We start from the raw sequence: 27,990 nt of genomic DNA on the forward strand, positions 1-27,990 counted from the left end.
AGATTGGAATCACTGTACCTCTGGTACCTTGTACAGAACTGGGCCAGACAAGTAATGCAGAGAATGAGGGATGAAGCTAATCCAGCAGTTTTTCTTCCTGGTTTCTTCGTCCAAATCCTAAGGTGATGAGGCATGCCACTTCGGATTCATGGCCATTAGTTCAAACAGTACAGAAGAAAGTTATGTTCATGAAGAACTCATCTGCTGATGCTCCAAGTTCCCAAAATGATTCATTTCTCACCAGCTTGGTCATATGCTTCTTAAGAGAGGAAGGACTATAAATTCCTGAGAAACTAAATTCTTTTATGCTGTTGGGTGAGAAAAATCCTTTAGAAAAAAGTGTTGGCTCCCTACCCATGATCCTAACAAACCAAAGAGCCATTATGCACTAAACTTTTTATGCTAAGAAAGGAGGTATAAAGAGAGATCAGGAAATACAACTTTGATTTAAGCACCATAAACTTTTTGTCAAGCAAAAATAGTCTTTATTCAAATTTAATGGAAACAGGGGTCACTATACTTTGCAAGACGGGGAAAAATAAAATTAAAAAAAATTATTTTCTTTTATTTTCTTAATATAAAACAATATAATCACAATACCAGAATATGGAACTCTAGAGTTTGTTTCCTATGGGTTACTGCAGATATCAATTTTCCTTGACTGTGCTATTCACAACTTTGTAAGTCCAAAAATATGAAACCAAAGTGGTAGGAAACTTAAGACTTAGCACTTTCACTAAATGGCATACATCAAAGGGCATCAATTCAAGGGCAAAAATGGTTGAACTCACCATACCTACCTATGTCATCATTCCAGCCTTAGACCCGTCCAGGTACTGAGCTCCCTGTAAGAAATGCCAGGCCTGAAAGCCAAGGCATTTTGGATATTCTACTGTGGACCACGAGGAAAGGGGGTTTTCAAAGAGAAGATTGTTTTCAGTCGAGCAGGAAGGCCTGGCGCCAGGAGGCTTTACAGAGAGGAAGCACTTAGATTTAACAATTGTAGACACACCATTAGGGGAGTTAAAAATGTACAGCAGTGACGTATGTTCTACTTCAATCACTTGTGCTACGGCTACCAAACATGTACAAAACTTCTCGGGTAGTTCCAGCTGTGGTAGTAGCCCGTTAGGATCCTGAGTGGGATCTAGATCTAGACCGGGAAGGTGATCTGGATGCAGACCTGGATCTAGACTTGGACCGAGATCGGGTTTTCGAAGCGGACTTTGATCTGGAGCGTGATTCTGACGCGAGATTTGGTTTGGATTTAGAATTGGACCTTGACCGGGACCGGGTCTCCTGATTGGTACTAGCATCCTTGCTCTCCCCTCCACCTTCCCTCTGGCCAGACTCGGACTTGGCACGTTCCCGCTCCTTTGACACCGAGCGGGACCGTGACCTGGACTGGGAGCGGTCGGCATCTTCCTTCTTTTTCTTCTCGCTGCTGCTGCTTGACTTGCTGTCTCGCTTGCTGCCATGTTTTCGGCTCCTCTTGCTCTTGCTTCGGCTGCGGCTGCGACTGCGGCTGCGGCTGCGACTACGACTACGACTACGACTACGACTCTCCTCCCGGCTTCTCTTCCTCCCCTTCCTCTTATCCTTGCTTTTGCTGCGGCTCCTGCTGCGGCTCCTACTGCCTCCCTTGCTCCTGCTCCTGCGGAGGCCTTTCTCCTGACTCCGGCTCTTCTCCTTGCTCTTGCTCCTGCGCTTCTCCTCCTCCACTCTCCTCTCTTGACTCCTGCTTCGGCTTTTACTTTTGCTTTTATGCCGACTGGGACTCCTGCTCTTGGACTTCCTGGTATTGTCGTTGTTCTGAATCTTCTCTTCAACTTGGTCTTTACTCTTGCTGCGGCGCTTGTCTGCACTGCGGCTACGGCTGCGACTCTTGTCCTTACTGGGGCTGCGGCTTTTTTCCTTCTTGCTCCGGCTGCGGCTCTGACTGCGGCTACGGCTCTTGCTCCGGGAATGGGAGCCAGACCTGAGAAGACAGTGATGTGAAAATCACATACAACTCCATGCCTGGTGCTAATCATCAGATGGAAAAGTCGAAGGGACGTGGAACCTTGCCCCACAATATAATGCCTTGCCAATGATTGCTGAACACCCAGGATTCCAGTCCAGATCTGGAGAAACTGGAGTGAGATAAGACTGGTAACATGATTGTAATCAATGTGGCAAATGGTACAGGTGTTTCCTGTCCAACCCCTCCACTTAAACAAGGAAGACCTACCTAGACCGAGATCTACTCTTAGAATGACTGCTTTTGCTGCTGCCACTTCGGCTTCTGCTCTTACGAGAATGTCTGCTTCGAGAGCGAGACCTATAGAGAGAAAACATTAAAAAATATATTAATAATACTTGCTGACAAAAGCCTAGAGCACAGTCAACTAAGATATTTCTTCAATAAAAAAAATTATGGCCCTGACTGGTTTGGCTCAGTGGATGGAGCATCGGCCTGAGGAATGAAGGGTCCCGGGTTTGATTCTGGTCAAGGGCATGTACCTTGGTTGCGGGCACATCCCCAGTGGGGAGTGTGCAGGAGGCAGCTGATTGATGTTTCTCTCTCATCGATGTTTCTAACTCTCTATCCCTTTCCCTTACTCTCTGTAAAAAATCAATTAAAAAAAAATTATGTATGGCACTGACTGTTCAGGCACAACGCTGAGAGAACTCTTTCTTCCTTGTGCTCTAGGTCCACAGATCAAGTTGCTCACAAATATCCCACCTGGATGGCTTACCTGAAACTGAGCAACTCCAATCTTGAACTCACTCTGCTGGGTTCCAACCTCATTTCCACAGATGCTGCTGTTATTTACCCACATCCTCATGCTAGAAACCACAGCAACCCTTGACTCTTCTCACTCCTTCATCCTCTTACATGATAATTCAGCCTCTTCTCCAGTCTATCTGCCTCCGCCCCCTTCCCCTGGTCCCACAGCAGCTTCCCGGCATGCCACCTGGCACACTTTTGCCTTTACCCATCTAATCTGTTCCCCTCACGTGGACTCTCCTTATCATTGCCTTTTAGGCTCAGTGGGGGAAACAACAGATTCCAGGTGTAGGGCAGGATATGAATAAGAAAATGGGCTCAGAACATCTCATCATGATAGAAAGAGGCAAACTTTCAGAGATTGCTGGGCACCAACATCTATGAAAGGATTCTTGCCAAAAATTGACCTGTATCTCATCTCATTGACTCCTCTGTAGATCTAACTTCCAGATTACAGGAACTTCAGGGAATAAAGTTCAAATTCAGTGATACCAAGAGGAAATAGGCAAATAAATTCAGAATGTGGGATAGTATTAGAAGTCAAGAAAAGTAAATGTCACAGGGACAAGAAGGTAGAAAAACTGCTTCAGACCAAAGAGACCTAACAACCCCTTGCAATGCATGACAATAAGACTAGATCCTGGTAAGGAAAAAACGCAGCTATAAAGACATCCATGGAACAGCTGGGAAAACTGTAATATGGCCTGGACATTAGAGAACTTTAGAGAGTCACTATCAATGCTCTTAGATTAGAAAATAGATGTGTGGTTATCCTTATTTCTTAGAGACACATGCTTAAGTATTTAGGAGCCAAATGTCATAATTTCTACAACTTCCTTTCAAACACTACAACAAAATAAATGTATAGAGTGTATATAAATACATACACAGAGCAAAAAAGACAAGCTGCCCTGGTTGGTTGCTCAGTGGTTAGAGCGTCACCCCAGGACTGAAGGCCCCTAGTTCGATTCCTGGTCAAGGGCACACACCTGTTTCAGGTTTACCAGCCCCAGTAGGCAACCTATTGATGTGTCTCTCTCATATGATGCACCCTCCCCTCCCCCCTGAACCTCCCTAGAAATTAATGGGAAAAAATATCCTGGGATGAGGATGAAAAAGTTTTGGGGACCTGGTCAGTGTGGCTCAGCGATTGAGCGTCCACCTATGAGCCAGGAAGTCCCAGGTTTGATTCCTGGTCAGGTCACATGCTCAGGTTGTGGGCTCGATCCACAGTGTGGAGCGTGCAAGAGGCAACTGATCATGGATTCTCTCTCATCATTGATGTGTCTATCTCTTTCCTTTTCCCTTCTTCTCTGAAATCAATAAAAATATATTTAAAACAAAAGTTTTGAGAAATATTTAGTAAAGCATATTCACACAAAATCCAAACAAAAAGATACTGAAACAGGAGCCAACTTGAAGAGCTCTCAATGACCAAAGACATAACATTCTGAGCATAAAAAATTATGGCCGAAATAGACAAAACATTAAATATATAAACATCCAAAAACTCATTCAAAATGATGCTAAACGACCACCCTTATCACCTTTGGGGGTTACTAGGGCACATTTAATATTCTGAAAGCTGGTAAATAAAAGTATCAAATTTTCAGTTTGCATTTCCTATAAAAACTACTTGAGGGTAACAAAAGTATGGATGAGGGAAATTATCCTTTATAGAAGTATAGCCTTTAAATACAGAAAGAATGAAAAAATTAAAAAGTCATCATTTTGTAACCACCAACAAATAGCTCTAGGTAATAATTATCAATAGATGCTAAAATTATTATGTGAAATGTTGATGCAGAACTTAATAATGGATGGTTCAAGTGACAATGGAACCATCATTCAAAGTGGGACAGGCAAACACCACATAAGTGAAGCAACAGGAAGTACAAAGAACTACTTGTGAAGGACACTTGGATTTACTCTAAATGCCTCAACATCTAACAAGTTATAGGAAATATGGGGAATAAGATAAAGAAATGTGTTAACACCACAAGGACACAATTAGCAAAATCTCAACTATCGGAAAATCTTCAATAGATAATAATTTCTTTAACAACTAAATGCATGGAAAATAAAAAAGGTAAAGAAGGACATGTCAGCGATTAAAAGGAGAATTAAGAGCCCTAGCCGGTTTGGCTCAATGGATAAAGTGTCGGCCTGAAGGGTCCTGGGTTCAATTCTGGTCAAGGGCATATGCCAAAGTTGCAGGCTTGATCCCCAGCAGGGGGCGTGCAGGAGGCAGCCGACCAATGATTCTCTCTCATCACTGATGTTTCTAGCTCTCTCTCCTTCTCTCTTCCTCTCTGAAATCAATAAAACTATATTTAAAGAAAAAAAAGGAGAATTGAGAGACATGACTGCAATGTGTGGACTAGTCTCTGCCCATAATCTCCAATTTATCTTTTAGAGCTCAGTTTCTATGGTGGGTTGTTAGGGAAGCCTTTGCCTGTTCTCCAGACTGGTTGTGCTGTACATTTCCTTGGGCATACTTGGCACAATGCTCAATGCCTGTTTTTTCCACTAGACTGAGTTCATGAGGGCATGGACTATATTTGCCTTGTTCACAAGTGCCTGGCTCATGTGCAGAGCAGCTGCTGAATAAGCAAAAAGACAAAGTCTCCACTCTTGAGTAGCTAGAGCATTTGGGAGAGTAATCAAGGGACCAGTTAGTGGCCATGTTTACCCTCAGTGAGAGTATGATATGGGGGACCCAAGAAGAAATGAGAAAGAAGGTCACTGATTCCTGCCTCAGAGAAAGGACTTTACTTCTATTTGTATTCATGACATAAGAGTTCAAGAGCTTTACAAATAAATATGTAGTTCAAAGTTCTGAGTTATTGAAGAACTATATTCCTGAGAATTCAACAGGAGAAAGAAAATGTATTATTTATATTCTCATTAATGAATTTATAGTGATTTCCAACACATAATGACATCAACAGTACCTGGAGTGACTCCGGCTCCTGGAGTAGGACCGGCGCCGTCTAGAACCAGGCTTGTCTTCGACTAATCTGATTTTTCTGCCATTGACTTCAGTTCCATCTAACTTTTCCAAAGCTCTTTTCATATCGGAATAAGACACAAATTCAATCACCCCTTCATTTTTGCGTCCCTTGTGAGCATCTGCATATGTCACTTCTCCTGCCTGACGCATATAATCCTAAAGAAAAAGAAAATCACTGATTAGGTTAAGACACATTTTGTTAAGGCAGCTAGTGCAATCACAGTAACAAAAGTTTTCCCTTTCTTTTAGGAAGAAATGCTAGCTTTCCTCAGAATAAAGTTTATTCTTAAAATAGTTACATCTACAGCCCTGGCCAATTTTCTCAGTGGTTAGAGCGTCAGCCCATGAATGGAAGGGCAGGTACTTGGGTTGCAAGTTTGATCCATGGCCCCAGTCATAGTACATATAGTAGGCTACTAGTTGATGTCTCTCTCTCTCCCCCCCCCCCCCCTTCATTTTCCCCCTTCTATTCTCTCTCTCTAAAGATCAATGGAATAAAATATTCTTGGGTGAAGATTAAAAAATAATCCTATATAATAAAGAGGTAATATGCAAATTGACCCCCAGGCCATAACGCCAGCACAAGATGGCGATGCACACAGCGAGGGTGGGGCCAGCGGCTGCCTCGCACAGCTTTCACCGGGGTTCCTGCGGCCCTGTGGGGACGCAGGGGTCCCGGCGGCTGCTTCGGGCAACTTCTGTTGGGGTTTCCGTGGCCCCGCATGTGCACCACGGGGGTGCGGCCTGGAGGCGGGGCATTGGGGCCGTCCCGTGCGCACTGGCGGGGCTCCAGGACTTGGGGCGGTCCCATGGCGTGCGGGTGTGTGTGTGTGTATGTCCCCGGGTCTCACATGATGGGTCACTAGTAAATAAATAAAAAATAAAATATTTACATCTGCACACCAACCATTTACTGAGGTTCTTTTTTTAATTTTTTTTAATTAAATATATTTTATTGATTTTTTTACAGAGAGGGAGAGGGAAAGTTAGAAACATTGATCAGCTGCCTCATGCACACCCCCTACTGGGGATGTGCCCACAACCGAGGTACATGCCCTTGACTGGAACCGAACCTGGGACACTTCAAGTCTGCAGGCGGACACTCTATCCACTGAGCCAAACCGGTCAGAGCATTTACTGAGGTTCTTTAAAGCATCAGGAATTAAGTAGATGGTAGAGATAATGAATATCTAACTGTTCTTTTATAGGCCTGGAGCACGGATTCGTGCACTAGTGGGGTCCCTCAGCCTGCCCTGTGCCCTCTCACAATCCGGGACCCCCTTGGGGGATGCCAGAGAGCTGGTTTCAGCCCGATCTCTGCAGGCCAGGCCTAAGGACCCCACTGGTGCACAAATCCATGCATCAGGCCTCTAGTACTTCCCTGCCCTGGCTGCCTGGTGCCTGTGTATGCAAATTAACCAGCCATCTTTGTCAGGTTAATTTGCATACTCACTCTGATTGGCTGGTAAGCATAACAGAGGGATGGTTAATTTGCATGTTTCTCTTTTATTATATAGGATAAGATTATGTGTAAATACAAAAAGTTTTAGTTAACTATCACTTTCTAAATTTTATACTGGCACGTTCTTTGTTTATAGGCACTTTAGAAGCTCATATCATTACATTTAAGTTAGGACTTTTACATTTCATTATAAATTCTTGTTTGAAAACATGTTGGGGGAATTTTTTTTTTTTTTAATATTGCAGCCTGGCTGGCATGGTTCAGTGGTTGAGCATCGACATATGAATCAGGAGGTCACTGTTCAGTTCCTGGTCAGGGTACAAGCCTGGGTTGTGGGCTTGATCCCCAGTGTGGGGTGTGCAGAAGGCAGCCAATCAATGATACTCTCTCTCCCCTTTCCTCTCTGAAATTAATTTTAAAAATAAATAAAATTTAAAAATATACACACACAGATGACTGGGGAGTCTAAATATACTCAACTCACTTTGCTAGAGATGACTTGTTTAATGGTGGACTAAAGATGAGAAGCAAGATAGAAAACTTTGAATACCCTTTCTTCTAAAGACCATCCAGATTAAGACACTACTCATTAAGCTTTTCTTCCTTATGGAGATTAAAAACGAAAAGTTCTCAAAGAATGAGCTGGGATCAGTACACCGGATCTTAACTTTTTGACATTAAAACTTTTTCAGGATGAATAGTCCATGAAAAACAAGTAAATCTTATGAAAAAACATGGGTCAGGTAGTCATATTTACCAAAGAGGATCTACACTGCAAGCTGCATATTAAAACTAATGTTGCAGAAGACATTGGTGGTTTCTACTTTTTCTTTAATTGAAAAAAACTACATTGGTATCTCTCTATAACAGCGATTTTCAACTGATATGCCACAAGAATTTTTAAAACATGCAATACCTGACTATTTAGTCAGGGGCACTGACCTCTTTTCCCTTAAGATTGTCAAATAAATAAATGACAACAGCCAACATAACAATAGCCATCCGATATGAATGAATCAAAGTTATACCTATTTTTTTTTCAGATCTGCAAATACACAGTTTATGTGTGCGATGAGATGTAAAAGATTGAAAATCACTGTTCTATAACATTCTCTGTGAAGGAAAATTTCATATAACATAGATCAGCGGTTCTCAACCTGTGGGTCGCGACCCCTTTGGTGGTTGAATGACCCTTTCACAGGGTTCGCCTAAGACCATCCTGCATATCAGATATTTACATTATGATTCATAACAGTAGCAACATTACAGTTATGAAGTAGCAACGAAAATAATTTTATGGTTGGGTCACAACATGAGGAACTGTATTTAAAGGGCCAGAAGGTTGAGAACCACTGACATAGGTTGTCCTTAGAGTGATGGTCCCATAACATATAGTAGTAGTGAGATTCCGAAGTCTTCTGTACTCTTATGGAACCTTTAGTTGGAGAATTTCCAAATGCTTTGGGAAAACTTTCAAACATATAACACCACTGCATTCTGTGTATGCCTGGGTCTGCATAAAGTTACCTCTGTCCCAACCTTAACTCCTGCCCAACCTTATCCTAGAAGGTTAATAGGGTCCAAACCTTTAGGTCTTGCCAGCTGCATCGACTTGACAAATTTTCCACAATAAGTCTGTATTCTGTGCGGGTAGGAGGGCCATACTTATCTCGGCCACTTCTTCTATAACCATATCCACCTTTGGAAGGTTCAAATAGGTAAGATTACTTCAGTGGAGGAAAAAGAAAAAATGCTATAGCACATATTTCCCTTAAATATTCCATTCACCCCCATCCCAAATAGCACATATATTTTAACTATATCCCCACCCTCAAATCCAAACTAGATTTTTTAAAAAGCAATCAACTAAACATGAAAATTTAATTTACAAAGTTGTAAGTATATATATATTCGTTAATATTTATAAAGATCATGCATAAATTAAAAACTATTAACAATTTAGAAATAAGTAACCAAATTACTAAATCAGTTACTGGTGTTACTCACAGTGATTAAAATTTTTGTGAATATTTTATATGATAAAAAAAAAAGATTTTCAGGCACCTATTTCAGTTTAATCTCATCTGTGTCTAACCCTTGGGATCCTCACCACCCAGGTCTAATGGGGAAAGGTTGCGGTCGTCACATGGCTTCCTGTTTTTGGTCAGCCAAGGGCCACAATGGTTCAAAGAGCCACGCATGGAAAGGTAACCCAAGGTCAGCAAATGGAACAGGCAGTCATCTTAGCCTCAAAGGATTCTTTTAATTAAAACATTGAGGTCTTTGTTAAATCTATGTTAAACAATTGCATTACAGAGAAAAACAAAACAACAACACAAACACACATCATTAAACATATTTATAAAGTATTAAAACAAGAAATTTATGCCATTAATTAAAATTAAACATCAAATATATTTACTTGCAATTTTACATTTTAAAAGATACATATTTTAAAAACAAATGGCTTAAATATCAATACATTTTCATGTAACATTCATTAATTACTTTTAAAAATTAACATTTAGTAACAAAGGCATGTCATTGATACAAATGCCCTTTAAATGCTTACTGCGTCCAGAACCGTAACTGCCATCTCGACGTGGGCCGCGGGCATGCTCAACAATTACTCGCTCACCACAAAGGTCTTTGCCATTCAATTCATAAACAGCATCATCTGCATCTCGCAGATCATCAAACTCCACAAACCCATATCTAGAAGAGAGCAAACAAAATCTTGGTTGGCACCATCTTGACATCCAGCTTCATTACACTGAAGAGAAACCAATGAGGTTCATGCTTAGCAAAGGTTAGGTGGGGTTTGCAAATTAAAGATCAACTTCCTCTTCCCTTGAGCAGAAACCACTTTGCTTTGTGCCAACAGGTTAAGGAGACTTCTCAAGGTAGACTCCTGTCTTTCTAGTAGGAGACTGACTAAATATAGAGTCCACTTCTTTAGTTCCCCAGTAGTTGGTGGCAACTACGAAGACCTCCACAGGGATGCTTGATATAAGGTATCAAAATATCGCATAAAACTCTTTGATTAGATCTACATTCAGACACTGTCTTAACTGTTGAATCATGTTTGGAATAACATACCAGGTTAAAAAATAATCTCCAATCTCCTTGATGAAAAAATTATTTAAAATGTCTCTTTTCCTCTACCTAAAGGAAGTAGTCACAAATGAATAAATGTTCTAGAAATTATCAGTGAGAAATAGTCAGAGCTCTTCACTTCCTTGCAATATCCCAAATTCATTTTCATGAGGTTTTAGGTAGCCTGGAGTTCTCTAAAACCTATCTACAACTGTGCAAACTTCTATACAAACTATTGTTAGAAATTTCCCAGCATATAGGTTTGGTGGTTTAACATATACCAGAAAGAAAACAAACTATCCCCCCAAATTCTATTAATGCCTGTTAGAGAATACAACTTACAAAACGAAAGCACAAAATCTATAAGATATTATAAGCAAGATGAAACAAACTATGTTATCAATAAGCTTGTAGTTTGGTCTATGATAGACAACTGTGAAAAGTCTAGCTTTGTGACCACTGACTACATCTAAAAACCAAAGGCATCTTAATGATGGCTTTGATCACATATCTGATCACAAAGGGAAGTTATCAGCAGTGTCTTTAAACTCTAACAAAGTTGGGCACACAGGCAAACTTACTAGTACTGTTTCTCTGCGTTTAAACATACTGGAACTAAAAAAAATTAAAAGATTTGCTACAAGTTCATCCAGCCTGACCAAAATGATTCCAGCTTCTTTAACCATTTGCGGTCCAATTTTATTTTTGGAATTCAAACAGTCTGGTCCAAATTAATTGACGGGATTGAATGTTGAACCGGTTTGCAGTGTCGACCTCAGCCTCGACGTTGGACCTGCTCCTAGCGCCTGGTCTGTCGAGTCAGCCTCCACGTTGGACCGAAAAGGGTTAACATGTAATGCTATATATCCTCAGCAACAAGTTAAGTAAGAGAACTCAGTTTTGCAGAATTCTTTCTTTACTAAAGGGTTCCTTTCCAGCAAATCTCTCAAGGTGACAATGCACAACTTTAGAGGGTTCTTTATGCTGAAATGGCATTCAAATGTTAAGAGTCACTAAATCTCAACTCCCTTAAAAAATGTAACACAGACACACCCAGCTGTTTAATGGGAAATGTTTTGCAGTAACATAACTCAGAAGCCACCTGGCTCCCTTCATGGGCTATGAAGTCTTTAAAACATGGTTTCATAATTTCATGGGCTAGAATTTCTGAGCAGCTTAATAAGAATGACATTGAACTTGAGGTAATATTTGACAGAGCAGGTAAAACCTCTCCAAATCAGTGACTTTCTATGTTAAAAAGTGCTTTAGTCACTAAAAATCTCTAATAGATCATGTACTGCTGCTGCTTTTTCCTTCCCAAAGTAGTGTAGGTCATGAGGAAAGTTATACTATTATTTTTAGAGAAACAAGTTTGAAAAGAAAAAAAAAATCTAATCTAACTATTTTCTCTTTGGTTTATTTCTAAATAGATAATAAAGTACCCCCCTCTAAATTAAGAACCTTCCTTAACTTAGCTGTCAAGACTTGTCATAGGTCTGCTTTGCCCACAGCATCACTGCTCTTGGCATCACATGAGAGCCTGGTGCTAAGTATAGAGGGATGGGAGAAAACACTTATGATGGGCAGGATGAAATGGCCTCCACACCCCTCTGGCTCAGCACCATTCAATGGCCCCAACTCATTAATGTGATGCCAGAAGGAAAACAATGACTCCTAAAGATTAAATAAATAAGAGGGACATCTAAACAGTTCTGTTCAAAGTAATGATTTACAACTACTTAGGGGTCAGAGAATGCAAGACCCTATGCTATGCAAATCATCCAAAATAAAAAGCCAAACTTTTGTTAACAAGTGATGTGTGTGAGACCTATGTGGCAATGCATTCTCCCAGACTCAGAGATCCTTCTGTGCAGGCTCATTCTGTGCCAAGGCTTACCTGCAGAACTCATCTAACGTTAAAGGGAAAGTAAGGACAACCTGTTAAGTGGAGGCACAATGATCTACAAACAAAAGTTAATGCTCAAAGACAGACCTATCTTTTTTTTGCAGCTGAGGCTGAAGGAAGGCATATCTTGCCAATAAAATTCTTCCCTGAGTTGTAGAGATTCATTTGTGTTTTTAGAGGATAATGGCACCTACAGTCCTTCCTTAATATTTATTTCTAAAAAGTCCCAACAGGTGGGTCACATAGTAGCCATATTTTTGTGGGCTAGCCAAGATACTTAGTCATATAGCTGACTTATGATCAAATTTACTTCACAGAAAAATTTTGGCTACTACTCTATGAAAAGCCACAAAACTTATTTAGAACGTTTTAATGCCAAAGTCCAGTCCAAGGGTAAATGAGGCACCTGTCACTGACATATTGGGTGGTTTGGAAGATGAACTCAAGTATCTTTCTATCACCACAAACCATACCTGAAAGGGACTCCTGTTATAAGACCAAAGACCAGGTCAGTGTGATTGCTTCTAACACATTACTGTTTATTTAGATCTGCTTTACCCAAAGAATGACTTACTTCATTCAATAAAGTGAAAGGGTTCCCAAATAAAGCAAAAAGACTACATAATTAACAATAAAATGTTACTTAACATTTAATTTCCATATGCTGGGCAATGTTACCTTATTTAATATTCATAATACCTAGAGTCAGGTCTATTATCCCTGTTTTACAGATGAGGAAAATGAGGAATATTGTAACTATTAAGACTGCAGAAGCAAGAACTGGCCTGGGTTCTAGTCCTAGTTCTGCTATAAACCAACTCTAAAAAGCACATTTAAATAATTTTATTTCTCTTTGTCTAATTTATCTATGAAAAGAGGTAGCTGCATATGTCTAAGGTTTCTTCTAACATCAGAAGTATGACAGATAAAAGTTAGTCCTCCTCTGGCTTAATGATGGAATGATGGGATAATTTAAACCAATATGGTAGGCACCAGAGGTATACAAGTGTGACAGATGGACAGGGATAAATTTAATTTTTACCCTCTAAAATACCTTTAAAAACTACTGTATGGGTCCCAATTTTAGTTTTATTTAAATACTTTAACTGCCTTCTAGAAAGAACTCTTTTTAAATCCACCTTAATATCCCTTTGTACTTTGCATAAAATAACATGAAATTAATCTCTGCTCCCCAAAGTACTCTCCTTTTGATACCTTTGTCAGAGGAAGGTGTGATATTACACACATGTGTACATGTCTCTGGTGTGACCTGAGAATAAGCCTCACAAGAACACAGCCCAACAGATGATACATTTCTGAATTCTAGTTATAGACACCATTCCTCTTCTGCTCTATTAAAAACAAAGACCATCTTTCAATAATTCTAGTATGAGAATAAAGAAGTTGAAGGAATTCTGGAGACTGAATCTAAGACAAATTTAAAAATCCCTCTATGGCAGGGATTGATAAAAACAAAAAGCCCCCAATATTCCTCCTCCTGCTGGACTCCCACATGTCACAACTCTCAACCTTTCTCCCCTATGCCTATGTGAAAGAGCAAACAGCATGGCCTAATTATTAAACATACTCTAGTTAACAATTAAAAGAAAAACTACTTTCTTCAACATTTCTCTGCTATTGCCTTATCCCAAACTCTTTTTCTCGGGATCATGTTTTATTCTGACAAATGGAGTAAAAAATGAAGGGAGGGAAGTTCCTGTTACTTTCTCCCTAAAAAAAGTGGATACCATGATGCTTAGCAAGTACAGACAGGTATCTGGAAACCACAAACAAATGGCACACTGAATGATGTGGGCTGCTCTAAACTTTAGTCCATTCTTCTAATTAACAATGCTATGGTCTTCCTCATTCAACACCTCATGTACTGCTCAGGCTATCAGTCAGAACGTTGAAATGCTAGAACTGAAATGACATGTTTATCAAACTAAAGTACTCCAAGACTTCAATTTTAGAAGAATTCACTGAAGAATTATCATCTGAGCTTTTGTTATTATTAAATAGGTTTTCTGTAATCCTAATAACCTATACCAATGGTCTCCAAATACCATTCTGCATGTTCCACCGAAGAGAATGTGGAGTTGATCTCACCCCTTTTGGAACAGCTTAGGGTCACCTCTGTCTTCCAAACATCATCTCTGAAGAGGGAGACTGGAGAAAAGTCCCATCTGAAAAATTATGAGCATGACTCGCTATGGAGATAGGCTGATCAGTGGCTAACTAGTCATGGACTGACTAAGGGGATGCTTGATACCAGCTAACTGATAGGGAGTGGATATGGGGAGCAAGGGAAAGCAAGCCTCCATGCGTGTGCCTGAGATCACCCACCAACACTGCTCACACCAAGGGGCATGCCTTGGATGTTCTCGCTATAAGAAAAATTTGCCCCTTTTCACAATGGATCTCTGCTCACCTTTGTCCTAAAACTGTGCCACATGATTTTCTCTGTATGTGGACATGACAGTCCTCAGCCAACCATCAGCAGGATGTGTTTTGTTTTCCCAATGTGGTGAGCCATTCCCACATTCACTCATTTTCCTTGTAAGAACCGAACCTCTCCATGGCTGGTCAGGATTAGGGATGTTGCTGTAGCCAAGGAAAAATTTTCATCTGTTGAAGTTAACCCACGGGTTGCCTTGAACCCTTAAACTAGGGTCAATAGCACTGTACATTAAGGGCAGAGCCCTTAAATCTACCCTGAAAGAAATGGCATTTAGTGAACAGGAATTAAATAGCTTTCTTTAAAAGCATTCAGTGTTGGACCTATGCTTCAGCCAACTTGGTGTTTAAGATGAAAAACGTTAGGACACACTGATAGGAGAGTGATAATAATTTTAAAAAAACACAGTAATTCTTGCTACCTGCTTGGAAAACTGCAGAGATACTCCCGCAACCAACTCTCTAGTGTTCAGGTGAGGCCAACTTGGACAAAAATTTGTGAGTGAGAACTATAACATCTCCAGATCCCAAAGGTCTGCTGCATTCCAGGGAAGCAGTGGTCAGGTCCTCAAAGTAGAACCAGTGTCACATTCACTTCTTTGGGTCACTGATTATGGTTGCAATTTGACTTTCCCGGTAAGAGGTTTCGTTAAAACCCACAACTAGGAGCTGCTACTACGTGAAGTAGGTTCCTGAGATTTTTTTCCTAATTTGAGACAGGAAGGAGGCTTCTCTGGGCATTCTGGCCTTCCTTTCTTTAGTCTCAGAGGAGGGAGGGCCATCAAGGCCACCCGGAGAAGGTGGATGACTTACCCGTGCTCACTGAGTGGCAGAGCTGGGGTGCGACTTCAGGGCTCACCAATACCCAGTCTGGGGCTCTTTTCACGTCGGCAAACTGGCAGTTCCTGCACACCAAGAGCTCTCTGATTAGAGCTAGTGTGGATTCCTGGTCTGCAAACGTTGGCCACAGCTCAGTCTGCACTTGATTTTTCCCCACCTTCAAAGAAGAAAACCTACCTCATGATTTCTCTTCTGGATCCCTGACCATCAAATTCACTCCCCAAACCTTATAATCTACCTTTGACTATTCCTCTCTGGTTGCCTGTTCAGTCTATTGCCTAGTTCTACAATTTTCTCACTCTGTTGGGCCCTCAGGACTCTTCCTGTTTGATCAACTTACTTAATTCTAAGATATGGCTATTTTTTCTTAGTCAACTTGTCTCTTTACACATAGCCGAGAAAGTCAGCTACTTTATCATTCTTTTGCTCAGAGGTCTATAATGACTCCTAAATATCTGTTTATGCCATTCTCTAAACTTGGAATGCCTTGACTACACAAGGTAAATAATATCAATCCTCTTCCATATACTCTCCGAGTCTCAGAAATTTGCCAGATTCCAATTATTTTAGCACTTTCTTTAAAGTTTCAACACGTCTATTCAGTTTTATGTTTCACACAACGTTTTTGCGGCTGTTCAAGCCTTGTTCTTTTTTCTTTGTGCTTATCCTCTCATTTGGTTATGAGCTCTTTAATAAAAACAGCAAAGGTTAATATTTAGCACACTGTAAATCATTATTCATGTTTCATTCATTCCTCATATATAGATGCAGAGTATACTACTACTACTTCTCCCATTTTACAAATGAGAAGACTGAGGCTTGAAGAGGCTAAGCAACTTGCTCATTGTCAAGGAGCTCATAAAGTGGTATAGCTAAATTTGAACCCAGATCCATCTGACTCTAAAACCCAAGCTCTTAACCACAGGTAACATTGCCTTCATAAAGGCAGATGCTTCTCTCCCATAGTCCTGAGTATAATCTTTTTCATTCAACAAATGCTGCTGCTTGACTTGACAATCAAACTTCAGATCAGCCAGGCTGTATTAAAGTTTTTTGACAGACTAGGGTAAAGTCTCCAGAGGAAAAAAATAAATTTATCTCAGGGCAGGGTGAAACACCTCTAAGCTTGGGAAATATGGCAACCAGGTTACTTTCACTCTTGTCTTTTGGTTCCTATTAGCCAGTGTCAGCCATCTGGTCCTTCCGAAAACATGTGTGGGTTCAGAATATAACAGACTAGAAGAATAGAGGAAAAATAAGATTATTCTGTGCCATGCCCATTCTGGAGGTCCCATATCAACCCCCAGAATCTGTCTTTGGTTTTAGGCTCAGCAAAAATTAGACCAGCATAGAGACATTAGAGAGTTGGGCCTAGAGGTGGTAGATGTGAATGGATATTGACAATATTATGTATTTAAGAATGCATTTAATTAGTTTTGTAAGGGATGATAACTGGGACCAAAAAACCCTATATAATAAAAGGCTGATATGCAAATTGACCAAATGGCAGGAAGACCAGTCGCCATGACGCACACTGACCACCAAGGGCAGATGCTCAACACAGGAGCTCCCCTTTGGTGGTCAGTGCGTTCCTACAGGGGGAGCACCACTCAGCCAGAAGCCCTGAACTGGGCTCACAGCTGGTGAGCACAGCAGCGGTGGGGGGAGCCTCCCCTGCCACGACGGCAGTCAGACATTCCTTGAGGGCTCCCGGACTGTGAGAGGTTGCAGGCTGGGCTGAGGGACACCCACCTACCTCCAGTGCATGAATTTCGTGCACGGGGCCTCTAGTATCAATATAAGCATGAATAATGAGGAAAAATGGACCAGAAATCAAAGAATATTTTAAGGTTTACAGATCTCCAACTATATAGGAATTATAATAACCAGAAAATATTTTGCAGATAAGCATGTAAGATCTGATGAATTTCAACTACGATTAACATGACTACTACAGCCCAAATTCCTTTGTAATAACTTTCACAACTTTGATGCTTATAGTAATCTCACAGATGAAGAAACTAAGACTTAGAGCAGTTAAGTAACTTGCAAGGCTACCCAACACCTGGGATTCTTCAAATCTTGGTCTAACACTCTATCACCATGTTCTACTATCTCCTATACACCAAGAGAAAGAAGTGGTTCATAAGAGCAAACACAATTTGAGAAATACAAGTTCTAGAACACAGAATACCAGTTTTATCAAATTATGTGCTGGGGGTGACAAATGCCCACATGAATATTAGCATCTTATAAGAAAAATTAAGTGACAAAAAATACCATATCTGGCCCAGCTGGTGTGGCTCAGTTGGTTGAGCATTGACCCACGAACCAGGCGGTTCGATTCCCAGTCAGAGCACATGCCTGGGCTGCACACTCAATCCACAGTAGGAGGCATGTAGGAGGCAGCCAACCCATGATTCTCTCTCATCACTGATGGTTTCTATCTTTCTCTCTCCCTTCCTCTCGCTGAAATCAACACAAACATATTAAAAAAAATACCATTTGCATCTGTTGTGTACTAATACTAGTAAGTTAAAACAATTATTCTCTAGACTACTAGTAGAACCAAATCTATAAATTAACTAAATGTGTGTTAACACCAGTCTAGGGAAACATAGAAAGGTATCAAACCATAAAGGAAATACTAGCCCATTTCTAAAGGATTATTCTAAAGAAATATTCACATACTGGGGTGAGGAAAATAGAATAGAAACAATCACTATCCTAAAAACGACGCAATAAAATACAGTTCCTCCAGCCTGTATTTTATAGTTCCTCCAGAATAGGAGGTAGAGAAATATGTATCAAATTCAAATTTATTTTTACTTTATAACTATCCGATGCATCTATCTGCCAATTTGTTTCAACTATCCAAAACTGTTTTAAAAAATTAACTAAGGTTGCCAAGCCATTTCACTTTTACTAGGTGGCAGTTATAGTTCTATCCTACAAAATGCAACTAAGCTCAGAAAGCAACAGACCTACAAATAATGGGTAGATAAAATGATTAAAACCAGAACTTCCTGTCATAACTAGATATTATTTTGACATTTTAAGTCAACATGGCTGCTTTCCTTAAATGGGGGGTTAAAGAGGGGAGGCATACACAATAACACTTGTGTCTATTTCCATTTTCAGACACTTTTCAACATTAAGTGTAAGTGAAATTAGAAGGTCTACAAGAAAAGGGGGTTAACTACTTATTGCTGACACACTTAAGTTCATGAAGACTCAATCACAATTATAAACAATTAAAAAAACCTCAAGAGATGAAAGTCATATAACCAACTTAATATAAAGCTCTTGGGACATAAGATAGAATTACTGTTACTTGTACGTAATGAAATATAAAGTTTTACATTCAACAGACAGCACAACCTGATTCCACACCAAAGATATAAAGAAAACCAGTTCCTACTTCTAAAGACACTATGAGTTGGGCGACAGGTGTTAAAGCCTCTTATAATAGGTTATGCCTCTGGGACCAGTTGGCTGTTCTCATGTCCCTCAACTGCCCCAATCAGTAGGCTGCAGTCAGTTGCTTCTGCGTTTTTATTTTTGGTTAAAGATGACACTCCGCCGAGACCGGTTTGGCTCAGTGGATAGAGCGTCGGCCTTCGGACTGAAGGGTCCCGGGTTCGATTCCGGTCAAGGACATGTACCTGGGTTGCGGGCACATCCCCAGTGGGGGATGTGCAGGAGGCGGCTGATTGATGTTCCCCTCTCATCGATGTTTCTAACTCTCTATCTCTCTCCCTTCCTCTCTGTAAGGAATCAATGAAATATATTTAAAAAAAAAAAAAAAAGATGACACTCCCTATGTTATTTCTTGGGGGTGCCCTTTCCCTGAAAATGGCCATTTAATATTTTAATAAAATTATTTTAACATTAATGGGTAGCTTTATTTTATCCACATGAAATAACATTTCTCTAAATCAGCGCTTCTAGTCTGTGTTCCTGACCCCCTTGCCTGAGATTCCTGCTCGATTCATTCCTGAACATTGAATTCAAACTCCCTCCTTTCAGTCTCTGCCCTTTTCTAGGCCTTGGAGGTCTTTGCCCCCATCCTCTAATTCTGGCATTCAGGGCTAAAGACATGGTTGGGGGACTCAGATGAGGGGTAACAAGTATCCTTAAAGTGCTTCTTCAGGTATCGTCATTTGCAGAGACCTCTAGACCAGCGGTTCTCAACCTGTGGGTTGCGACCCCTTTGGCGGTCGAACAACCCTTTCACAGGGGTCGCCTAAGACCATCCTGCATATCAGATATTTACATTACGATTCATAACAGTAGCAACATTACAGTTATGAAGTAGCAACGAAAATAATTTTATGATTGGGCCACAACATGAGGAACTGTATTTAAAGGGCCAGAAGGTTGAGAACCACTGCCCCTAGACTTTCATCCCAATACAAAGAAAAAGGTCATGGAGGGTATTTCCTCAAATATGGGCACGTAAATTCTGATCCCTCCCCTTCAGGATACTCCAAGACCAGACAGCCCTAGCAATGCTAACAGGACAGAGGTCATTTATAGCATTTACTCGCACAAATCCTACCCAGGTCAGCCATAACAATGCTGATACTACTGTATAGCTCTTCAAAGAGTAGCCTGAGGTGGAGAATCACTAGCAAGAGTCTATCCAGGGCCAATGTCATAAAAAGTACCACCTGTCATATTTTTGGCAGTTACTTGTCAGCTTGTTGGAAGCCTCTGCCAAGAGACCAAAGACTGAACAAGTTGTGGAACCTGAACCACCTTCTCACCCTTGGAGACAAGTCCCAAAAGGACAGGACAGAAGCATCTGGAAAGAAAGTGAAGCTTTGACTGACACTTCCATGCTATATCTAGTATGATGAATAGGGAAGATCTTCAGTTTCCAGAATTGTCCATAACTCATTCTGTAAGCACGGGCCAGTCACTTAATCTCCCCATGCCTCAGTCTCCCCAACAGTACAAACTAGAGACATCACTTGTTTGTAAAGTGCTTTGATATAATCAGTTGAAAAAAAAGAAATAATACAAATGTACAGTTAATATATTCTAGTTTTAAAATTCTAGTGTTGCTGAAACCGGTTTGGCTCAGTGGATAGAGCGTCCCCCTGCAGACTGAAAGGTCCCAGGTTCGATTCCGTTCAAGGGCATGTACCTGGGTTGCGGGCACATCCCCAGTATGAGATGTGCAGGAGGCGGCTGATCGATGTTTCTTTCTCATCGATGTTTCTAACTCTCTATCTCTCTCCCTTCCTCTCTGTAAAAAATCAATAAAATATATTTAAAATAAAATAAAATAAAATTCTAGTGTTAATTTACAGATTTCTAAATACCACATCTAATAGTATTCTGTCAGATGCTTGGAGTACCTTTCGTCTAAGGAGCTCAAAGTATAATTTTCTATTTAGGTTATTTGGAAGCACCCAAAAATACTGGTAAGCCAAAGCATATTTAATCTAGTTTACATCCTGTGCCTATCTTTTAAGAAGAGACAAATACTTCACATGGCCCTTTTATTCACATGTTACCTCAATGAGGAAGGAAGGAACAAGATATTAAACGGAAGAATAGGGGTTTAAAAAATGACTCGGCCAAATAAAGATAATGTTCATTCAGATCACAAACTGGGGAACCAGGACCCAGGAGTGGAAATGTTGAGCCAGGGTAATTTATGCTAGTAACACATTTGGTCAAAATTGCAGTATGGTATTGTCTCCTGGCAGTGATTTATCAAGATGACAAATTAAAAAAATTACCCATGTCTTTGGAAAAATAAAGTAACATACTTATTGTTTTTTGGAGGTAGGATGACTTCAACAAGAGATTTTAGTACAAACATAACTTGGTCACATTTGTATTGGTCACACTACTAATAAAACCATAGACTGCTATTTAATCCATAGTCCTATTTTTCATTATGTCTTATTTGCTCTAGAAAAAGTTCTTGGTTAAAACACACAAGACCCTTTCACCCGTTTAATCAGCCAAGATTTTAAACGACATGGATGCCAGGATGAAGATATTTGGCTGTATGCAACAACAGCCTGGAAAATGTTTATTCTTACTGTGACACATGACTTTACGTCATAGAATCTGTCCTAAGGAATGACAAAAATGCAAACAAACTTTTATGCACATGATATCCACCACAGGGTTATTTTTAACAGCAAGAATTTAGAGACAACCTTGGAGTAATGGCTGGGTAAATCATGACACAGCCATACAATGGGTTTTATGCAGTCACTAAATAGATGTGCATGAGAAAGATTTTAATGTAATAGAAAAAATATGAGATAAGTTAAGTAAAAAAAGTGGGACATAAAATTGCACACAAGACCATGCCTATGTTAAAAGAATTTTTAATATTTCTTTTCTTTGTGCTTTTGGTATTGTTTAAATTATCTACCTCAAATCTACATTTATTTTCTAATCAGTCAAAAGTTTTTATAATCAGAAATAAATATGCAGTATTTTGAAGTGTTAACTTTATGCATAAACAATTGTTCAAATAGTCCTTTAAATGAATCTATATTTTAAATCTTAGATAATCATAAAATTAATCCAGAACCAAACACCTTACTTTTCTTAGAGATTCAAAGCCTGAGACTGTGTGGGTTCAAATGTGACATTTTGAGGGCAGAACTGCCCAAGAACAAAAAAGTGGTGGGGTCTTTAAAGGGAGAGTGTTTTTCTTTTGTCATTCCTGTCACCCATTAATTGTATCGTTACCATAAAAAATAAAATTTATCTGCTTTTTGGTGATGAATAAAGGCAATCTCTCATATGATTAATAAACTAACAGGTTCAATTAATCTGAAACCAATTCTTGGAACACTAAACTAATTATATTTCCTTTATCACTCTTTTAAAAGAAAAGATGAGAAAACACAAGCTCCCATCAAATCTGTCAAAAGAAAAAATCCTTGCCCTAGCCCAGTGGTTCTCAACCTTGGCTGCACATTAGAATCACCTGGGAATCTTTTTAAAATCCTGATTTCTGGGCCTCATCCTCCGGAAATTCTGTTTCTTTGTTATGGGGTGGGGCCACAACATTAGTAACAAAGAAACAGAATTTCCGGAGGATGAGGCCCAGAAATCAGGATTTTAAAAAGATTCCCAGGTGATTCTAATGTGCAGCCAAGGTTGAGAACCACTGCCCTAGCCGGTTTGACTCAGTGGATAGAGCGTCAGCCTGTGGACTGAAGGATTCTGGATTCGATTCCAGTTAAGGGCACATGCCTGCGTTGTGGGCTTGATCCCCAGAGGGGGGCGTGCAGGAGGCAGCCAATCAATGATTCTCTCTCATCATTGATGTTTCTATCTCTCCCTTGCTCTTCCTCTCTGAAATCAGTAAAATTATATTTAAAAAAAAGAAAAAGATAAAATCCTTCCTTGTGTAGGTCCTGGGGTTGGTGGAGATTCATTTTAGTATCTGAAGCCTAACAATACCCACAGTGATCAGAGACAACAAAATAAAGACTCAACTCATTGAAAAAGTCTGAACAGATTTAAAAAATTAAATAAGGTACCTTCTACTTGGAGGAATTTTTAACAAGGGCAAAAACAAAAACTTTCTGGTAATATTTAGCTATTGTGAAAATCCAATTAAAGAGACCAGGACATATCCTAAAAATTTTGGCTACTTACAATTTCACTGTAATATGAAACACAGGTTCTGAATTTATAGCCAAGCTTCCCTGGAGAGTTTTATTATTATTATTATTATTATTATTATTATTATTATTATTTATTTTTATCCCCCCCCCCGGAGAGTTTTAATTCATGCCTTTAACAAACTTAAACAAACAAACAAATAAACAAAAACAAGACAAAAACAACCACTTCAATGATTTGGGGGTTTACCGGTCCAACTACTAAGCAAGTAAAATAATCTCAGAATGTGATAAATTTTACTCATTAACTAAAATATGGAAAAATTAAGATATAAGGATCTAGGATTAAAACCACAAGATTTTGTGGCAATAGAAACTACTGTATCAAAAATACTTTACATGGAGACAGTGATTTTATTATTAATAAAGAAAGCCCACAAGACTCACAAATAATCAAGGACAGCGAAAGTTACCATGGAGTTGAAAGGCTATAAACAGGTGCTGCTAATATTGTTGCTCCCTTTCCCAGGGTGACTATGCTGGAGTTCGTGTGGCAGGTATGAATGTAGGATCCACCTAAGGAGATCTGGAGTGGTCTCTATTGGTCCTGGGAGATCTACATCATGTTTGTGGTCCTAACCTGAACCATCCTCCTAGGAGTTCTCTAAAACAAAGGCAATCTAGATTAAGGTGGCCTGGTACAATGAACTACTGCACACATACTCTTCTCCAAATCCCCAGAGGGCCCATAAAAGCCTCTCCTGGACACTAAAATCTCACATGGAGAGCTCATTTGATTCCTCATTTAGTCAACTTTCTATTATAGCAGTACTTTATGCCTGTGTAATTAATTCTGAACCATACCCTCAACCATTCATCTTAACTTATATATATCTTAACTTGATATATCTGTCAACTGATATATCTCCCTTCTACAAATTTGAACTCTTCAGCAATTCTTAAAAACACTATTCACCCAACATCTGCTTTTGAGTTTCAATTACTAATAATCAAATTCCAGATATGTTCAGGTATATTTCTCAGGGAGATAGATTTATCCTTCTTAGTTTCCAGGACTATAAGGTTATACATGTTACTATATTACGCCATCTTTTCCTTTTGTACCCACTTCTTCCTTTCAGACTCCTCTGCACTTTTGCCATCTTGTCCAAATAATTCTTGCTTAAAATACATCTATGCCATTGGCCCTCAGCTCAGTCACTTTCCTCTGTAATGACTTCTGAATGCTGCCAGAAGTTGTATTTGCTTGGTGATGGTCACACCAGTCTTCAAATCCCTGAAACGGACTTCCTATTCCTCATTTCAACCTTCACTTTCAATTACAGATTTCATGCACATCATGGTTTCCCCAAAGAGATCTAGATATTTAGGGTCCTGGAAGAATCTGCCCTTCCTCTTATCCCAACATTTCCAGGATTGCTCAATTTTCCCCTCCAGAGCCTTTGAATTACTAATCCATAATTTTGAATTTTTTGTATAAAGTCTTATAGTTGTTTCTGTTGTGAAGTTTCTAGATCCTTCATGGGATTCAATCCAAACTAGATTGTTTATTACTTCTCAAAATTATTCCTCATTGGACCACCTCCTCACTATCTGTTATGACATAGTACACTATTCCCAGACATTTCTCTTTCTCCATTTCAAACTCTGGTCAATCCATTCTTTAAAGCACATTTCAAACAACCATTCCAAGTTTTACATGTGTGAGTTTAAAGTGAGAGCAAACATTTCTTAACTCAAAGTATACATTTTATAACCATGAACACTTTATTTAAGAATAGAATTCTTTTCTGTCGCCTCCACAATTCATTTAGCACAGTAGCAGGCTCCTGTTGGTGGGTTATCAATATATTTGTTCAATTAACCAGTCTTCCCATTAATATCAACATTATGTCCTGCTCTCTGTCACTTGAATAACCTTAAAGAGACCTCACCAAACATGCTTCAAACTAAGATGTCTCCTAAAGACAACAGTCAAATCCCTGCGATTACAGCTACCATCTATAGCTATGAGCCAAATGCTTTACAATTATTATCTCTAATCTTCCTGGATGAGGAAACTTAGAATTTGGGAAGTAACTTGCCCACAGATAGTAAGTGGTGAAGCTAAGATTTGACCAATGTTCCGTCTAGTTTCAAAACCCATGCTTTTCCATAAAATTCAGTTATTCTGTCAACTCATTTGGGTTCTGAAGAAAACTTGGAATTTTAACTTGAACTCTCAGGTATATATGTATCACAATAACAATCCCCCCCCCACTTTATCTAATAAATTTCTTAAGAACCGAAAGCTCTGTTGTACAAAATGAGTACTCTTCTAAGTCCTTTACTCTAGAAGAATTCATATTCATACTAAACAATTTATTGAGGACATTTCCTTCGTAAGAAGGTGATTCTTCCTAATGATCAATTTGAAATGACTTTAAAACCCAGCCAACAAATTGAGTATATGGTAGCTACCAATTTTCTCAAATATGCACCTTATATTTAGGTATCTTCCATAACTTCTCAAGTGTCAGCAGTTAGTATTATACTGGGGAGTAAACTGTAGCCACATCAGACCTGTTGCAAAGTAGGTCTTAAAAAAAAAAGTCAAGGGTGCCTCCTAACACCAAGGTTCAGGATTGTAAAATGTTCCCCTTACTCCTTATAACCTCTATACCCATGTATTTGAAGTCCTACCTACATTTCCTGGTTCTGATAGTTTTTCCTGTTGAGCATGTTCTCCAGACCTGACTCCTCAGCTGTTTTCCCTGAAACGCGTGGCCCCTGCGGGCCCTGCTCTGCCGAAATAGATTAGAAATGCGAGGAACAGACCACACACCCAGGGAGCAGTACGTTGTGGCCTCCGTCTACAAGAGCCACTTGACGCACAGGCTGGCCGGGTGGCCGCTGTTCTCCAACAAATCCTACGACGACAAAGCAATTTTCTGGCAAGCTGGAGAACAGAAACCACCGCCTGGGAACCGAACGGAGTCTCGAAGGTAAGGAGTGAAGACGTCAATTTACCCATGCGGAGGGGACGGCGAGGCTTTCAGCACCGCAGGGCGATACTTTCGAAACTGTCACTAGACTCCTCAAACAGGAATCTCCCGCCCAAAAAAAGTGTGGCACATGCTAAGTCTAAACAAGGCCTCCCTCGAGCGCCTCGCGCCGGGAAAGATGCGCCGTGGCCGTGTGATTCATTGGAGGGGAAGAGGTGAAAAGGGGCAGGAAATCCTATTTCCAGCAGCCCTCAGAGCGGGAAAGGCCGGTCTCCGGGCCCAGCGCCTGGGAAGGAAAAACCCAGGCCTCCTCGGCGCCCTGAAGCTGTGCCCTCCCGCCTGGAGCCCCAACCTCACTCGGGTTTTCCTTCTCCCCGTCCCACTCGTAGCCTCACCACTGCTCCCATTTCCCTCCACCACCCCCACCCGCGCAGGCGCAGTGGGAACCCGGGCCTACCCGCGCCCCCGAGGCGCCGCGACTATGGCGGAGCCGGAGCAGGCCGGCAGCAGCCTCGCTCCGGGCTGGCGTCCCTCTTCCGTCCCCGCGGCTTCCCCCCACAGCCGGGGCCCTGTCCCCACCCGGCGGCCCCATCTTGCGCCCTCCTCACCCGTTCTTCAGATCCACCTCCAGAATCTTCCCGTAGCCCTTAAAGAAGCGCTCCACATCGCGCTCCCGGGCCTGGTAGCTCAGGCGGCCAATGTACACCCGCGGCATCCCGGCAACGGCGGCAGCTTGGCCCGGCCCCAGCCCCCTTAGGCGGCGGCCGGCGAAACGAGACCGCGGCGACGGCGACGGCGACGGCGGCAACGGGCGGGCGGCGAGACCGACGCAGCCGAACCCGAGCGACGTACGCGAGCGCGCACTTCACGGGCGCGCGCTTCCCGTCTCCTGCGGGGAGGGGGGGGTAACGGGAGGGAACGCGCGTTCGCTTCCCGCCCAGCCGCGGTGAGGGCGGGGCTTGCCAGGGGTCGCGCAGGCGTGGGGCGGGGCCAGGTGATGGACAGGCGGCACAGGCGGTGCGGGGGCCCCTCGCCCCTCCCCCTCCCCCTCCCCCCCCTCCCCCCCGGCACGTCCTCTCGCGATCTCGCGGTCGCGAGGCCTGTGGCGCCTACCGCCGCCGCTGGCTTTGCCCCTCTCGGCGGAAGTGCCCGCGCTTCCTCACCCGCCCGCCCGGCATTCACGCTTTTGTCGTTTGAACCGGGAGTGGTTTCCAGTTTAGAGCCGGAGCTTTGGCATTAAACCCGGCTTGAGTCTGTGCCCTTGGGCTCCCTGTGGCGCCACCTCTCTGCGCCTCGTTTGTCTTCTCTGTAAAAGGGGGATAGAAATTCCTACCTTTCCGAGTTGTCGTGAGGATTATTACGTAACGCACTTTGCACTGCTCCCAGCTCTTCACAAGTGCCCAGTAAATAATACCAATACGATTTTAAAAATAGGACAGTTTGCTTCAATAGGAGCTGTGTGGGGACTGGAGAAGGCTGGCGCTTGGGAGCGAGATTAGGCTTGGCATTGACTAGACGACCTGGCCAATTTAACCTACTTTCTAACTTGAAAAATTAGAAGAACTTATCCCATCTCAATGGAATACCAGCATCACTAAACGGGGTGGTGTATGTGGAAGAGCTTGGAACAGAATCTGGAACGTGGTAGGAGCTCAAATATTAGTCCCCTTCTCACTAACCCAGTTTACCTAAGAACCACAAGTTTTTTCCTCCTGTTTGTATTTGTTTTTTAAATTATATTTTGCAACTGTAATTCATGAACTGATTCAAGTGATATACAGTGAAAAGTCTTCCCCGCTCTCCTCTGGTTGCCTAATTTCCCTCCCCAGAG

General features: G+C 41.2%; 1 protein-coding gene across 3 annotated transcripts; it reads right to left on the bottom strand.

Moving 5' to 3' along the window:
• Positions 1-459: 459 nt before the first annotated feature.
• Positions 460-27,005, bottom strand: SRSF4 (serine and arginine rich splicing factor 4). Of its 3 annotated transcripts, XM_070404556.1 has the most exons (9): positions 26,768-26,823; positions 15,518-15,701; positions 14,679-14,851; positions 9,818-9,960; positions 9,356-9,504; positions 8,832-8,944; positions 5,725-5,939; positions 2,231-2,320; positions 460-1,978 (listed from the first exon to the last, which is right to left on the bottom strand). In XM_070404556.1, the coding sequence occupies exons 5-9, from the start codon at positions 9,444-9,446 to the stop codon at positions 1,129-1,131; spliced, it is 1,359 nt and encodes a 452-aa protein (XP_070260657.1). In that variant the 5' UTR covers positions 9,447-9,504; positions 9,818-9,960; positions 14,679-14,851; positions 15,518-15,701; positions 26,768-26,823; the 3' UTR covers positions 460-1,128. The 3 variants fall into 3 exon arrangements, with proteins under 3 accessions (XP_070260657.1, XP_070260656.1, XP_070260658.1); XM_070404555.1 differs by lacking the exon at positions 26,768-26,823 and having other exon boundaries at positions 15,518-20,131; XM_070404557.1 differs by lacking the exons at positions 9,356-9,504; positions 14,679-14,851; positions 15,518-15,701 and having other exon boundaries at positions 26,768-27,005.
• Positions 27,006-27,990: the final 985 nt, after the last annotated feature.

This window comes from Myotis yumanensis, unplaced genomic scaffold (genome assembly GCF_028538775.1).
Source record: "Myotis yumanensis isolate MYYU_CA2020_CCGP unplaced genomic scaffold, mMyoYum1.0.hap1 SCAF_2, whole genome shotgun sequence".
NCBI classification, from domain to species: domain Eukaryota; kingdom Metazoa; phylum Chordata; class Mammalia; order Chiroptera; family Vespertilionidae; genus Myotis; species Myotis yumanensis.

Excerpts from the sequence above, each read along its gene's own strand:
- SRSF4 (XM_070404557.1), bottom strand. The coding sequence starts at position 26,874 with ATGCCGCGGGTGTACATTGGCCGCCTGAGCTACCAGGCCCGGGAGCGC. Across the intron at positions 9,961-26,767 it reads GAGGTGGATCTGAAGAACGG|ATATGGGTTTGTGGAGTTTG; the intron begins GTGAGGAGGGCG and ends GCTCTCTTCTAG. Across the intron at positions 2,321-5,724 it reads AGGAGCCGGAGTCACTCCAG|GTCTCGCTCTCGAAGCAGAC; the intron begins GTACTGTTGATG and ends TTCTCTCTATAG.